General features: G+C 51.3%; 1 protein-coding gene across 3 annotated transcripts; it reads left to right on the top strand.

Moving 5' to 3' along the window:
• The first annotated feature begins 1,478 nt into the window (after positions 1–1,478).
• On the top strand, positions 1,479–6,934 carry TARBP2 (TARBP2 subunit of RISC loading complex). Of its 3 annotated transcripts, none has more exons than XM_039862335.1 (9): positions 1,479–1,849; positions 2,392–2,561; positions 3,581–3,683; positions 4,257–4,352; positions 4,925–4,997; positions 5,213–5,330; positions 5,634–5,761; positions 6,146–6,347; positions 6,507–6,934. In XM_039862335.1, the coding sequence occupies exons 1-9, from the start codon at positions 1,797–1,799 to the stop codon at positions 6,662–6,664; spliced, it is 1,101 nt and encodes a 366-aa protein (XP_039718269.1). In that variant the 5' UTR covers positions 1,479–1,796; the 3' UTR covers positions 6,665–6,934. The 3 variants fall into 3 exon arrangements, with proteins under 3 accessions (XP_039718269.1, XP_039718271.1, XP_039718270.1); XM_039862336.1 differs by lacking the exon at positions 1,479–1,849 and adding an exon at positions 1,938–2,096; XM_039862337.1 differs by lacking the exon at positions 3,581–3,683 and having other exon boundaries at positions 1,509–1,849; positions 4,274–4,352.
• The last annotated feature ends 6,856 nt before the right edge of the window (positions 6,935–13,790 follow it).

Genomic DNA, 13,790 nt, shown 5'->3' with positions numbered 1-13,790 from the left:
CACCCTCCGACCCCTAGCTTCGTCCCCACTCGGCTTGAACTCCCGCTCCTTCCTAGGCCCCCGCCCCTGGCCCCCCGGGACGGACACGCCCTGAGCGGGGGATGCTGCGCTGGAGCCGCCGGCCTCTTAAAGGGGCCCGCTGCTGCCATCCGGCACGCTCCAGTCTTGTCCCTGGCCCGTCTCGGCCCCTTACCTTCCAGCTGACTGTCCCACCTTGGGCCTTACGCTGATTCCGTAGGAGCCCCCTACGATCGGTCTTATAAACTCCCTCCTATACCCTGAGACAGCAGCCCCTCATATAGGAACCCCGCCCCCCCGACATACACGCTGTAGAGTTGTTCCCCTTGTCATCTATTTTTGCCAGCTTTTCCTTCCTTAGTTGTCACCACTCCAGTTCCACCCAATGGGAATCCAGTTAGCTCAATGCCCCGTCCCCCTCCCGTGTTCCTGGATGACCCCCTCCTTATTATTCCAAGATTCCTCTAGACCTCCACCCCAGGTTCAGAACAAGATATCCCTTCTTCCCTGACCCATTCTCAGAACACTCATAAGAACTAGGCATTTTTCGTGATCTCTCTCTCTCCAAGGTCACAAGATTTTTCTCTCATCTTTCAACCCAGTGGTTGCGAGCCTTTGGGGAGGAGGAAATGGAGCTCTGAAAAACCCAGGTTAGTCGATTAGTTTTAAGAGACCAAAGTCTTGTCTTGCTCTTTTCAACTGAGAGACCTAAGACCCATGGCAGAGGTAATGAGACCACCATATGCCTTAGCCCTTCCAATTCTGTCGTCCCACTATAGCCTGATGCTCAGGCTCCAACAGTCTCCTGGCCAGCTACAGAAAGGTTCACTAGGACCATTCTAAAAAGACTTTAAAAAAGAAGTGGAAATCCGGCGGGTTGAGGGGCAGAATTAAGGGGAAGAGAGGTGAAGGACAACCTAGGAAAAGGAAGCAGGATCTGAGACCAAGGCCTGAAGGCCAGGGGCTAATGCCGATGGCTGAGGGGTAAGTGTGAGATGGACTCGGAAATACAAATGTCCCAGCTCTCTGAGGCGGTCAAAGAACAGTCCCCTCCCGCGTCCAGGTAAGGTCCATTCTCCCAGACTGCAAAGAGTAAGGATCTTACGGCGGTCTCTCCTCTAAACCAATCACAACCCTTTCTTAAGAAAGAGGTGGGGTCAAGGGAGCTGATTCTTTCCTTGTCCCTGCCCCTCTAGGTGAAGTAACCAATCGTAATCCACGTAGAGCACGTAAGCGCAATAGGGAATAACCAATTACGCCGGGAAGCTTCTCGTGCATGCTTCACCCAGCCCCTCCAGCTGCGACAAAAATGGCGCGTGAGCGCCTGGGTTCTGTAGTTTTCTCGGGATTCGAAGGCGCGCCCCATCACAGCTCGTCAGCCCTTACCGCCCCGCCCCCAGCCGCTTCCACTCTAATACGCATGCCTAGAACCCCCGCCCAGGGGAGAGAAGACACGGAAGGAGGCGGGGCGATATTAAAAATAAACAAACAAAAAACCACCCTCAGCTCGAGCAGCAAATGTGGAGGGGTCGGCGCTCCTCCCAGAAGGCGGTGTTGCCTGCCAGGGCGAAGCACGCAGAGCGTTGTGGGACGGATAGCTCCTCTCCTCATGGAGACTCATGGAATAGGGTGGGCGGCTGACTCCATATCCCAGCATGCCCTGCGTCGGGCCCGACCGGCCACGACTCGGGGCTTGGCCCCGGCCCTAGCTCGTCAGCGGTGTATTAGGGCGCGTGGAGGCTGCAGTCACGGTGGCGCCCGCGGGGACGGAGGAGGGAATGAGTGAAGAGGAGCAGGGCTCCGGCACTACCACGGGTTGCGGGCTGCCCAGGTGAGCCGCCCCATACCAATCGCTGCAGGGTGAAGAGCGCGGTACGGTGCGGAGGGGTAGCGGCGCGGCCCCAGCATGCATCTGGCCTGAGGGTTCTTCCCGGCAAGCACTGGGGTAGTGGGCCGTGGTTCCCGGCATGCACCCGAGCAGTGGTCACTGCCTTCAGCTCGAAATAGTTTGGGATTGGCCCGGTTCCCAGACTGCACTGGGGCGCTGGGCTTTATGCCCCCGACATTTAGTGCATTTGGTGGGTACTGGGTTCCTGGCTTGCACTGTGTCTCGGGACATGCACTTCCAATCTGCACTTGGGTACAGGATCCCTCGCCTTAACTGAGACTGGAACAGTGCATTACCCGCAGTGGACCCTTCTTTCCCAGCCTGCACCTCTACTCCACATTGAACCCAGCCAATGGCTGCTGTACTGCCTAGGGTCCCTTGGACCCCTTGTACCCCAATAGTGTACCTGGGTCTGATATAGCAGTGCTTGGCCAGGTGGGTGCAGAGAGGGGAAGTGTGATGAGGATCTGTGCCCCTCCCCCCAGTATAGAGCAAATGCTGGCAGCCAACCCGGGCAAGACCCCGATCAGCCTTCTGCAAGAATATGGGACCAGAATAGGGAAGACGCCCGTGTACGACCTTCTCAAAGCCGAGGGCCAAGCCCACCAGCCTAATTTCACCTTTCGGGTCACCGTTGGCGACACCAGCTGCACTGGTGAGGAAGTTTTGGGCAGCCTGACTGGGATGTGCATTCACAGGGCCCTATTGGCTTTATTTCTTGGAATCTTTTCAAGGCCAGTAAGGGAAGGAGAGATTTCAGGGGGAAAGGCCACTGACTGGATTGGGAGAACAGGTCTATGAAGAGGTAGGTAGAACTTGGGAGAATTAGAGGAGCAAGCAGAACTGCCACAGTGATCTGGTAGATCGTCATCCTAGAGGAAAAAGAGGAGATAAACGGAAATCTCAGCGAAGTATTTGGGGAGTGAGTGCCAGCTGTGCTGGGCTCTGTTCTAGGTGCTTAACTAAATTCCAATTTAATTATAAACCTCAGTCTAATCTAGTAATGTAGGTCGTAATATCTTCATGTTGAATATGAGGAGACTGAGGCTCAGCGATTCAATGACTGGTGCAAGGTCACTTGCTTAGTGTCAGAGCCAGGTTTTGACTCTAGACTCTCAGTGGGCCCCAACTTTTCGGCACCAGGGACTGGTGCTCCTATGAGAATCTAATGCCTAATGATCTGAGGTGGAGTTGAGGTAGTGATGCTAGCGCTGGGGAGAGGCTGCAAATACAGATGCACCTTCGCTCACTCACCCACCGCTCACCTCCTGCTGTGCGGCCCGGTTCCTTACAGGCCACGGACCAGTAGTGGTCCAAGGCCTGGGGGTTGGACCCCCTGCTCTAGAACCTACCTTCTATTTTTCCAGCCATCCCTATTTATTGAGAGAAAAGAAAGTGCTTCCCAGAGGAAAGTAAGGCAAAAAAGAACCTCCACCCAAAGTGTCTGAGCTTAGGAGTAGTTCTGCCTGGTGTAGCTTGATTTGGGGAGTTCATGGAAAGATAAGGGCCTTTCCTTCCAGCAATTAGTGTAACTCTTCCAGTCTTGGGCAGTGGGAGGTCGGTGAAAGGGGGCTTGTTTGACTCCCTGTGGCTGTGAGGAGAGAGGCTGTGGGATGCTGGTTTCTCTTCTGTCCTTCCAGTGACCTCCAGTATTGCCCACACCCCCTCTCTCAGGTCAGGGCCCCAGCAAGAAGGCAGCCAAGCACAAGGCAGCTGAGGTGGCCCTCAAACACCTCAAAGGGGGGAGCATGCTGGAACCGGCCCTGGAGGACAGCAGGTGAGGGAGGAACAGCTGAGGCATCCTAGAGGCCTTGCCAGGAACCCAGACCCCTACACCAGCCCCTCTCTCCAGTAGGCCTGGCCTTGTAAATTTAGCCACCTTGACCTGGCCTCTTCCTGAGTTTCCTCTGCACCTGAGCAGAATGCTTCCAGGGCTCCTGTTGTGATCAATGATTCTAGGGGGAATGGCCAGTCCCACCGAGGGGTTGTGACTGTGGTTTGGGGCTCAGGCTAGGGAGGGAAGGGGTAGAGGCTGAGCCTGGAGGGAGTTGCTGGTCCCCAACATGCCTCCTCTCTTTTTCTGCACTTAGGTCGGAGTTTGTTACTCCCATGGTTCTTGGGTCAAAAGAGACCCTCTTCCCTCTTTCCTCAGTCTTTTTGATCTGGTGTTTGGCAGCCAAGGATCTCAGAAGGAAGAGCTGGTGGTTGAGCTTCCCTGAGTCTTTGGCTCAAGTGGGAAGCAATTGTCTTAGAGGATGGGCAGATCAGGAGGACCTGGGTCCCCCACCCTTCCTCTACTCCTCCCACCCCCAGTAGGGTGTGAATCAAAGGCCCCCTTCCCCTCGGGAAGTTCTTTTTCTCCCCTAGACTCTTCACTGCCTGAGGACATTCCAGTTTTTACTGCTGCATCGGCTGCTACTCCTCTTCTGTCTGCTGTCCCAGCCAGGTATTTTGTGTCTCCTGACTGCCTGAGGGGGGTTGGAAGGGGTCCTGGCTCCTGGTCCCCAGCCCTTGGACCCAGGCTAGTCAGGCGTAAGGAAGTCAGAGTAAACAGAGGCTGAAATAGTTGAGGACCAGTTTGAAGAATTTGCACCAGCTGGTAAGCTCTTGGGACAAGAGGTAATTAATGATTTTTAAATATCCATGTGGATGGCATTTGACCATGTTTAAGGGTCTCGCAGGCCCTGTTTTCTTTCGAGTTGGCCCCATGATGGTTCCATGATGTGTTTGAGTCCCATCAGGTGCTTCCAGGGACTGGTTATACAGCCCCTCTCCTACTGTCCTGGTGAAGTGATGATCAGATGTTCCAGAAAATCAAAATGAGCCTGAGACCTGGAGGAGACCTCACTTGTTGGGGAGGGGGAAGGAAGTAGGCTGCACTTTTGGACAGACAGCTGCCTGCCTGGTGGGAAGTAGGGAGATGGTAGTGGGGGAAATGAAAACAAGGCTTAGGACTCGTGGGCAGCTGCAGAAAGAACCAGCTCCCTCAGCTTTGGCCCTGGGCCCTTTTTCCTTCAGGAGCCCCCCCATGGAGGTGCAGCCCCCTGTCTCCCCTCAGCAGTCTGAGTGCAACCCTGTTGGTGCTCTGCAGGTGTGGCCCCATCCTCATTTCCTGTGCATGCCTGTCTTCCCCTGAACCAGGGACCATGAAGGAAGGATATGGGGGGCGGTTATCCTGTTCTGAGAGCTTTTCCACCCTCTTTATTCCTCTTCTAACCTGGAATCTGAGGCTTCTAGGGTAGGAGGGAGAGAATATTGGATTCATTTTTTACTCAGCCTTGTACATCCTTGTTTCTCCCTTCTAAGGAGCTGGTGGTACAGAAGGGCTGGCGGTTACCTGAGTACACGGTGACCCAGGAGTCTGGGCCAGCCCATCGTAAAGAGTTTACCATGACCTGCCGAGTGGAGCGTTTCATTGAGATTGGTAACTGGGCAGAAAGGAGTTCTTGCAGCTACTATCCCCCAGTACTCTAGTCCCGGGCACAGGCAGCTCCTAGCTTCTTTCTGCTGTAGCCTCACTCTCCCCGCTCTGCTCCTTCCTCCTAGCTTCTTCCTTGCATGCTATCCTTCTTTCCTCTTCTGCCAGTCAGGTACTCAGGTGCATGGCAGGTCCTGATCTTTTTCCACTTGATACCTCCTGAGGGAACCCTCAAATCAAGTTTGAGTTGGGTGTAAAGCACTTGGTCTACTGGGAGTCATAATCCAGTAACCCTCTCCCCACATGCAGGCAGTGGCACTTCCAAAAAGTTGGCAAAGCGTAATGCAGCGGCCAAAATGCTTCTTCGAGTGCACACGGTGCCTCTGGATGCCCGGGATGGGAATGAGGCAGAGCCTGATGATGACCACTTCTCCATGGTGAGTGGCTTGTGGGCCATCCTCCATACCAGGCCTCTGGGGACTCAGGTCTATGACTCGGGAGTGAGCCCCTCTGAGTCCCAGGCCTGCTTCTGTCCGTTTTCCTATCAGACTCAGGGTTCCTGGGCCCCATCTCAGCCTCAGCTGTAGGCCTGTCTGGTGAGTGCCGTGGGGAAGCTGGCCCAGGGCCGGGGCCCTGTAGACTGCCTAGCCATCCCGTCTGGGATCTAGTAGCGAGAGGGGGCCATACAGGGATTGACTGAGGGGAGGCAAGCTGGAGGAAGCATTCTTTGAGCTTATCTCTCCTTGGACATTGAATGTCTGTTAAATGCCTGGGTCTCACAGCCCATGGCCAAATCGTTCTCAATGTTTCCATCTTGTCAGGGTGTAGGCTCCCGCCTGGATGGACTTCGGAACCGGGGCCCAGGCTGCACTTGGGATTCTTTGCGAAATTCAGTGGGGGAGAAGATCCTGTCCCTCCGCAGCTGCTCCCTGGGTTCCTTAGGTGCTCTGGGCCCTGCCTGCTGCAGTGTCCTCAGTGAGCTCTCTGAGGAGCAGGCCTTCCATGTCAGCTACCTGGATATTGGTATGGCTAGTTGCGGGGCTGGGAGATGGTGGGGGACTGGATCAGAGCAAGTATAGATGGGTATAAGGAGTCGGGGGGACATGACCATGACGTGGGTGCACCCCTCCTGGTGCAGCCTTCCCACCCAACACTGTCTCCCTCCTCTCTCTTGGTCTCTAGAGGAGTTGAGCCTGAGCGGGCTTTGCCAGTGCCTGGTGGAGCTGTCCACACAGCCAGCCACCGTGTGTCATGGCTCTGCAACCACCAGGGAGGCAGCTCGTGGCGAGGCTGCTCGCCGTGCCCTGCAGTACCTCAAGATCATGGCAGGCAGCAAGTAAAACTCCAGCTGGACTCATGGATGTGCACCTTTGCTTTCTGCTCTTCTCGCCCCCTGGCCCAGGCATCTGTCCAGCTCTGGTACCCCCTAGAGGTACCACCATCTCTACCTCTGACACAGACTGCCTCCCTGCAGGCTGAGGAGGGCACGGGGCCTGGAGCCAGGGACCACGGCCTCAGGTGGCCCAGGATCGATCCTCATGTTAATGGTGATGATGAAATCAGGGGCTTTCTCCTAGAGCCCAGAATAAATGTGCTGCTTGGATTCTTAACTGTTTCCCTGAGTAGCTGATGGCAGACGAGGTGAGTGCCAGATCACCTCCCCGGTGGTGCCTCTCCACCTTGTTCCCCACATGTCCCCATGTCTGCCTTTCTGGTGGCAGGAGGCTGGGTGTAGTGGGACCTCCGGGAACCCCATCAGCTGCATTCCTGGAGAGTTTGGTGGAAATGGAGGAGCTATGGTTCTTGCCTTGGGCTCCTTCCCAACCCTTTCAAGTCTCAGACACAGACACCTGGATTCAGAAGCTAGGCAGCTTTATTTGGGAGGACACATAGCACTTCGGGGTGTGGGCTTTGCATGCAGACATATCAAGGAATGACATGTCACTTCTTCCCCAAGCGCTGAGGTGCAGCCAGGCTCCAGAATGGGGAGCTCAGGCCGTCCCCAGCTTGGGGACTCAGCCATTTGTTGTTCCAGGAGTCCCAGGTGTTTCTGCCAAACCTTACAAGAGAACGATCCTCAGCTGTAGGTTTTTCCGGTTCCCCCCTTCCCTAACTCCCTGCCTGTCCTCTCCCTCTGGCCCCGGTCTTGGCGGTGTTCCTCTCAGACTCACCTCTGGGGCTGAAGTGGGAAGGCTCTGCCCCGGACAGGTCTCTTCTGCAATGACCTGGAGCAGGGAGCGCAAAAGTGACCCAGGGGTCTGGGCATCCTACTGTGGGTGGAGTCCAGTGTCTTCCTCCTGTGGTACGGGAACATCCAGATGGAAGATTGGCAAAGGCCTTTGACATTTAGGTCACAAAGGGAAGAATGTGGCTCAGATGTGAGGACCGAATGAAAACCTTGGCCACTAGAGTGTTTGAACCTAGAGCACAAGTCTCAAGCTGAGGTAGAGGAAAATGGTGACATGGGGCTGGGGGTGCTAACTTACCGCAAAGATCTGATCTCTATCCCAGCCTCCTGGTCCTTCAGCGTGCCCCTAGTCCGTTATTAACAGCAGCGCCACCAGCAGCACTACGGCCTGCCTGGAATCCATGCTGTCATCTGCCTTCTGTGGCCACATCTGCCTCTTATACCTGCTGTCTCCCTGTCCCCCATCCCCACAGCAGCCTGAGGGGGGAATCTAGAGCATGCAATGGAAATGCTCAGCTCCATTAAAAGCCCCTGGGATCCCCTCCCATGGCCCCCTGGGGACTTCCTGCTCTCAGCCTCCGGCCCCAGCCCCTAAGCCCGGAGTTGCAGACTTTATTAGATGCATAAATCCTGTCTCCAGAGCTCTTAAAGCATCATTAATTGCAGACACTTTGTCAGAGCCAGGCCCTGGGGGGCCTTCAAGAACCCCCAATCCCTCAACAGGTTGGAGAGCTCCAATTGATCACCTGCTCTCTTTCTTAATTGTAGAATAAAAACATAAAGTCATGTCAGGAAGAGCTAGGCATTGTGTCGTGGAATAGAGGAATAGGGGGAAAAGAGCCTTAGAGGTAGCCAGAGTTGGCCTCAGCAAGATGCAGCCCAGCAACTAGTTCCTCCCAAAAATGTTGGCTGTGATAAGCCTTACATACTCAAGTCCTGGGCAAACTTACCATCTCCTGAGACAGTCTTTAGACAGATTGATTCTTGCACCAAGCTGGTTTCCATCTCCTTGTGGCCTCCACCAGGGGTCTGTTTGCCTCATTAAGTCTCAGAGAACATCTCATTTCATTCATGTGTGCCAGCCTTTTGCAGGTTTGAAGGTAGATTTCATTCTTCCACTCTATAGTACTTTTTTGTTCAAGGGGAAGCGTTTCTCCTCCTTAAGGCATCTACAAACCTACTTTGGGTAGGTAGATTAGAGTAGGTTTTGACCTGGATGTTCTAGATACTACATTGCTATGAATGCAGCTGAACCTAGCGTGAAACTTTGTGTAAGTTTTGTCTCACAGATAGTCCCAATCACAGACCCTGACATTCATCATCATTACATCTTGTAGTTTCATCACTTTTTAAAAGGGAGCATCAAGACTGCAGGTAGATGGTCTTTTGTGGCAAGTGGATCCTCCTCACAGTGAGGTCCTTATCTGTTTTAATCTGACGGAAGTCCGGAGGAGCAGAGGGGTGGTGGAACACTGCAAAGAATGGCTAGGATCAGACAGACTCAGTTTTAATCCTAGCTCTTGCACTTCACTGTGTGCCTTGGGCAAGTGTCTGGATCCCCATTATCAAGAGGTTATTGTGAACAGTAAGTGACCCCATCTAGCATTCCATCTAGCACAGAGAAGGCACTCAATAAATGTTTACCATCCTGCTGCTTCCCCCTCTGCTATTTCTCTAATCACCAATTACAACTGTATCTGAGCTGAGGCTGCATCCTGATTTGGATGGCTTCCTATGTCCAGGATGGAAGTGATTGGTCTCTCCTTCAGTTAGTTGGATTGGGTTAATTCTGCTAACATGTGAAACTTCCCTGCCTTCAGTCTCAAACGACTTAATCTTGGCTTTGGTATTTGGCTTAGTAACCTCCTTTCTTACCTTTCTCTGGACCCCCATGTGCTCCTGACCATAACACAATGAAGGCCACCGCTGCCCTTCCCACTCTCTTAAGGAGACTCAGTCTCCCTATTTGTGTCAATTATACCTTTGGCCACAAACGGTTTCTTAGATCATTTCTCTCCTACTGGGAAACCCTCAGAGGCACCTGCTATCTCCTGGTCAAGTCCTTCGGCCTGGCTCACTCTCCTCACTTGTGAAAATTATCAAGAAATATGCAGATACAAGGAGCAGGTAGTGACTGCCCTACACTCCATATGGTTCCTAAGCATTCTGTTTTTCTTGAGAAATCTTACCTGCTTCTAAACGACCTTCCCCTATTTCCCGATAGAACTCACAGAATCATGGAAAGCTCCTCTTTCGGTCTGTGTGCATCCCCCAGTCATGCTGGAAACTTCTTGGGCGTAGGGATTATTTTTATTGTTTTGTTTTTTTAATTGTTAGGAGGGGTTGGGGATAAACACTGAAAGGTTCAGAGGCCACTTGCCTTCAAACACTGTCTTATCCCCCATTCCCATCCCCATAAAGCACATATCAGTGAGCCCTCCCATGATGCTGAGGGCCCTTGTCCCCAGGGCAGTACACAGTATGAGCCCTGGTTCCTGTGCCTTCTATTGTCTTATGTAATTTATATAAGCCACCCACCTTCTCTGTGTCTTCACCAGATGTGAAAACCCAGTGAGTTCCCAGAAAGAGTGGACAATGGGACTTGTAAATCAGAGTATTGAAGCATCAGACATAACAGTGGTTCTCTTGATAGTTTAATGTTATATTTGCAGCATAAATAAGGCACAATATATGTCAGGGCAGGGAGAAAGGGAGAAGGCATGGCTGGGGGATTAACTGCTAAGTGGCAAGGAGGAAGGAAGAAGGGATGGTTAGGGAGAATAGAGCGAAGCCTCTGCCTCAGCGGGAGATCCTGCTCACAGGGATCATGCTGAACTGGATGGAGGGGAAAGGGAGAAGATGATTTTGTAACAAAAAAGCCTGTAGCACTGTACTCTCCCACCTGTCAAAGTCTACCACTGGGGACTGGGAAGACCCACATCAGAGTTCCTTGATGAGATGGAGAGGTTTTGCTACATGTCAAAGATATACAAATGAGCAGAGATAAAACCATAGATACACACTGTTTTCTTTTCAACAGATACTGTCAGGAGGCTGCAGCCTCCACTGTTGGGGCTGGAGGCTCATCTCCCTGCCTGAAAGGTAGTGTGGTTGAACACGACAGCTAGAACTCCAGCTGCTCTTTCCCGTAACAAAGAACATGGAGTGACCAGTCTGCTCAGGTCAATGAAGGACAGGTTTTAGGGATAAATAGGACAAAGACAAACCTAGATTTTGAGATGAGTGATATGGTGGTTGTTTTTATGGGAGTGGAAGAAGGGACTGGAGGATATGGAAAAATGTTAGTGCTAAGGCAAAAGATGATCCTTAAAATATTCTTGACACCCTACAAGAATTTCCCTTCTGCCCCTAAGGTGATGGTTCTCAAACTTTTGTGTGCATTAGAATCATTTGGAGTGCTTGTTAGAGCCCATCCCCACAGTTTCTAATTCAGTAAGTCAGAGGGGCCCAAATGTGCATTTCTAACAAGGTCCCAGATGCTGGTGGCTGCTGGTCTTGGACCATGTTCTGAGAACCACTGCCCTAAGAGAAAGTCAATGAAACTAGTACTCATAGCCATTTTTTTACAGCTAAAAACATCACTCACCAGCAACTAATGCTGGTGAGAAATCTCTGTGCTATCAGCCCCCATTAAAAAACCAAAAAACCAAAAACTCTAGCAGCTACGATACAAACCTGCATTTACAAAGGACGTAAGCTGCCTTAACCTTCCCTACTTTCCCCAGCCTTTTCTCATTCTGGGGCAAGACTTTACCTCAAAGAGACAAACGACTGGTACAGCCACCTATACTCATTCAGTCTAGGTTAGCACCCTGGGGGGTGGGGGAGGTGGGGATTTGTGTCTGTGCACATCTGTGTGTTGTAAACAGAAACAAAGATACTCTGAGGGGATGATTAGGGTTGTGGGGGGTTGAAGATCCTCACCTGTCTTGTTCCTCCCTCTGCCCGTCAAACAAAAGTCTAAAGAAAGCAGAAAGCATATCAACAAAGGCATACGTGATGTAGCTAGGACGACTGGATTCTAAACCGATGGGTTATGAAAGTAAAAAAAAATACATTTCCTTCCTGTGTATACAAGGTACAATATTAATGAAAAATAATGATTTGGGGATGGGAAGGAAGTTATGAAAGAAAGGGAGAACTTTTTCTGAGGGAGAGCTGTCTCAGGGCTAGCACCTTTAAAGGAGCCTCTCAGTGTGCAGCAAGGAGGCCTCAGAAACCAGAGGAGGAATATCTTGATGTCTGCTTGGTGGTTCAGGCTGTAGACAGGGCATGGTTCTGATTAAGCACCCCATCTACCAGGACATGTGATGCTAGAGGGCAATGAGTCAGGAAAGGAGCCAAGAACACAATAAGCATAGGGAAGGCAACGAGGTGAGGTTCAGTTAGGTCATCTCCTCTTTTACTACCACCAAGAGTATATGGTCTAGTGCTTAGGGAGAAGAGGGGTGGAGGCTGAAGGAAGCTAGATTTGGGGTATGCGACCAACAAGGAAAGAGTAGTAAAGGAGGTCCTACACTTTTTAGTGGCCCCTCATAATGGGGGAGGCTTTCTCAGACTTTTCAATTCTAAGCAAGCTTTCTTTTTAGAGAATGAGGCAGAAAGTCTGAAGACTAGAAAGCCTGGTTCTGGCTCCTTTCTCAATGGCTTTGGGTATCTAGCAGCTGCGTCTTTGGAGTGAGGTGAGAGACTTCAGTCCTCTGTTCACTTGGAAGAGCCCCAACGGTCCACACTCCCAGTTCCTTTCAGAAAGTGTCTTCCATTAGGTCCCTAGAAAGGCCATGACCTTTAAAAAGGGCTAAGTGACATCCTCCATGATATCTAGTTTTGGTCCAGATAAGTCTGGAAGGCAAAAAAGCAAGGGAGAGCAACCACATGGCTGGCAGCAATAACAAGGTCAGTGATGTTCCCCTTGACTACAAGAGAGCATTCAGGGTAAGCAATTGCTCTGCCTTCTTAGTGAGACTGAGGACCAACTAAAGAGTTACCTGGCAGGGTTCTGCCCTGACCCTTCCTCATGTCACTGCTGCTTTACTAAGGTTCTGCCAATGCCTCTCATTTAGGTCCCCAATACTAACTTCCCACTGATGAAAACAAAACAAGGACTCAAGAGAATTAGACAGGGGGAGGCGCTAAGAAACTAAAGAGGACCCTCTATATAAATTAGCTATCCTATGCAGGGACAGACTGGCAGGGCTCAAACCTCCTCCAAGGCAAAGCAGTGAGGCAGGGCATGTGTGTAGTGACAAACTGATTCTTAACTTGAAAAACACTTGACTGAAGGAAGAAGAAAAAGAGTGAAGGGTCTATGAAAGCTCCTTGGGAGCCATAAACTCAGTCAAGCTCAAGGGCAAAGCTGCTAGTGGGAATCAAGATAATAAAAAAACGAAACAAAACTAAAGCAGGAGAAAAGCCCAGGGAGCAGCCATCTAAAGGAAAAGTCCTGAGCACAAGTTATGGCTGTGAATTTTTAAAGGCAAGTGGAGTCCCTGAAGCTGGTAACCTGCATCCTGACCATCTGCCATGCCATTTGCTAGTCTGAGTCATCTGAGGGGCTGTTCCTGTTGAGTCCCGGGTGGCAGAGGATGAGAAAACCATGTTTTCTCTCCTTTCTCTTTACCACGCTCTGAAAAGCAGGAGGGGAAATTAAAAACAAATGCAGAAGAACATGTCATCTAATGGGCTCACCGGTTTATCACTCTGAGGAGATGGGAATCTTGTAGCTTAAAACATTTCCTCATTTCCATATGACAGCCAATTTTGGAAGACAAAATAAGAAAGGAAGCTGGGAGTTATTCTGTGCGTATGTTTAAGATGGAGGTAGGAGAGATGGAGAAAAGGACATTCTTGGCTTCGGCAGATGGCAGAAGGTGGCTCTGGGACAACTGGAAGAGTTTCATACTGAAGGGCTATTAAAGCTAACATATCTATCCACAGGACCCTGGCTTTGGATTGCTTCCTATGGCCCTGGTAGAAATTGCATAAATCAGAGCCAAAAGGAAAATGAGAAGTCTTCATGAGAAAGAAAGAGAGACAAGAGGGATGAATTTCTCCCACTGTAGCCCAACTCTTCAAAGTAAGAATGGTTGAGAACAATAGGCACCAATATCGCAAGCAGGCCAGACCCTTCAACAAGCAGGGCTCTTCTGCTGAGGTTAGTACTAACCTCCCTCTTCCCAGCCTGCCCCTATCCAACCTTATACTCAAGAAAACCCACTCAGGACCTTGGCTATGATGCCTCAGAGTCCTGGGGTTTA

This window comes from Pteropus medius, unplaced genomic scaffold (genome assembly GCF_902729225.1).
Source record: "Pteropus medius unplaced genomic scaffold, Ma_sr-lr_union100, whole genome shotgun sequence".
Classification (NCBI taxonomy): domain Eukaryota; kingdom Metazoa; phylum Chordata; class Mammalia; order Chiroptera; family Pteropodidae; genus Pteropus; species Pteropus medius.
Note: the sequence above shows the minus strand (reverse complement) of the source record. Positions and strands in the feature narration are given on the sequence as shown.

Bases quoted from the DNA above. Each gene is read 5' to 3' on its own strand.
- TARBP2 (XM_039862335.1), top strand. From the start codon at position 1,797: ATGAGTGAAGAGGAGCAGGGCTCCGGCACTACCACGGGTTGCGGGCTG. The intron at 4,353-4,924 runs GTATTTTGTGTC...TTTTTCCTTCAG, and splicing joins CTGTCTGCTGTCCCAGCCAG to GAGCCCCCCCATGGAGGTGC. The intron at 5,762-6,145 runs GTGAGTGGCTTG...CCATCTTGTCAG, and splicing joins ATGATGACCACTTCTCCATG to GGTGTAGGCTCCCGCCTGGA.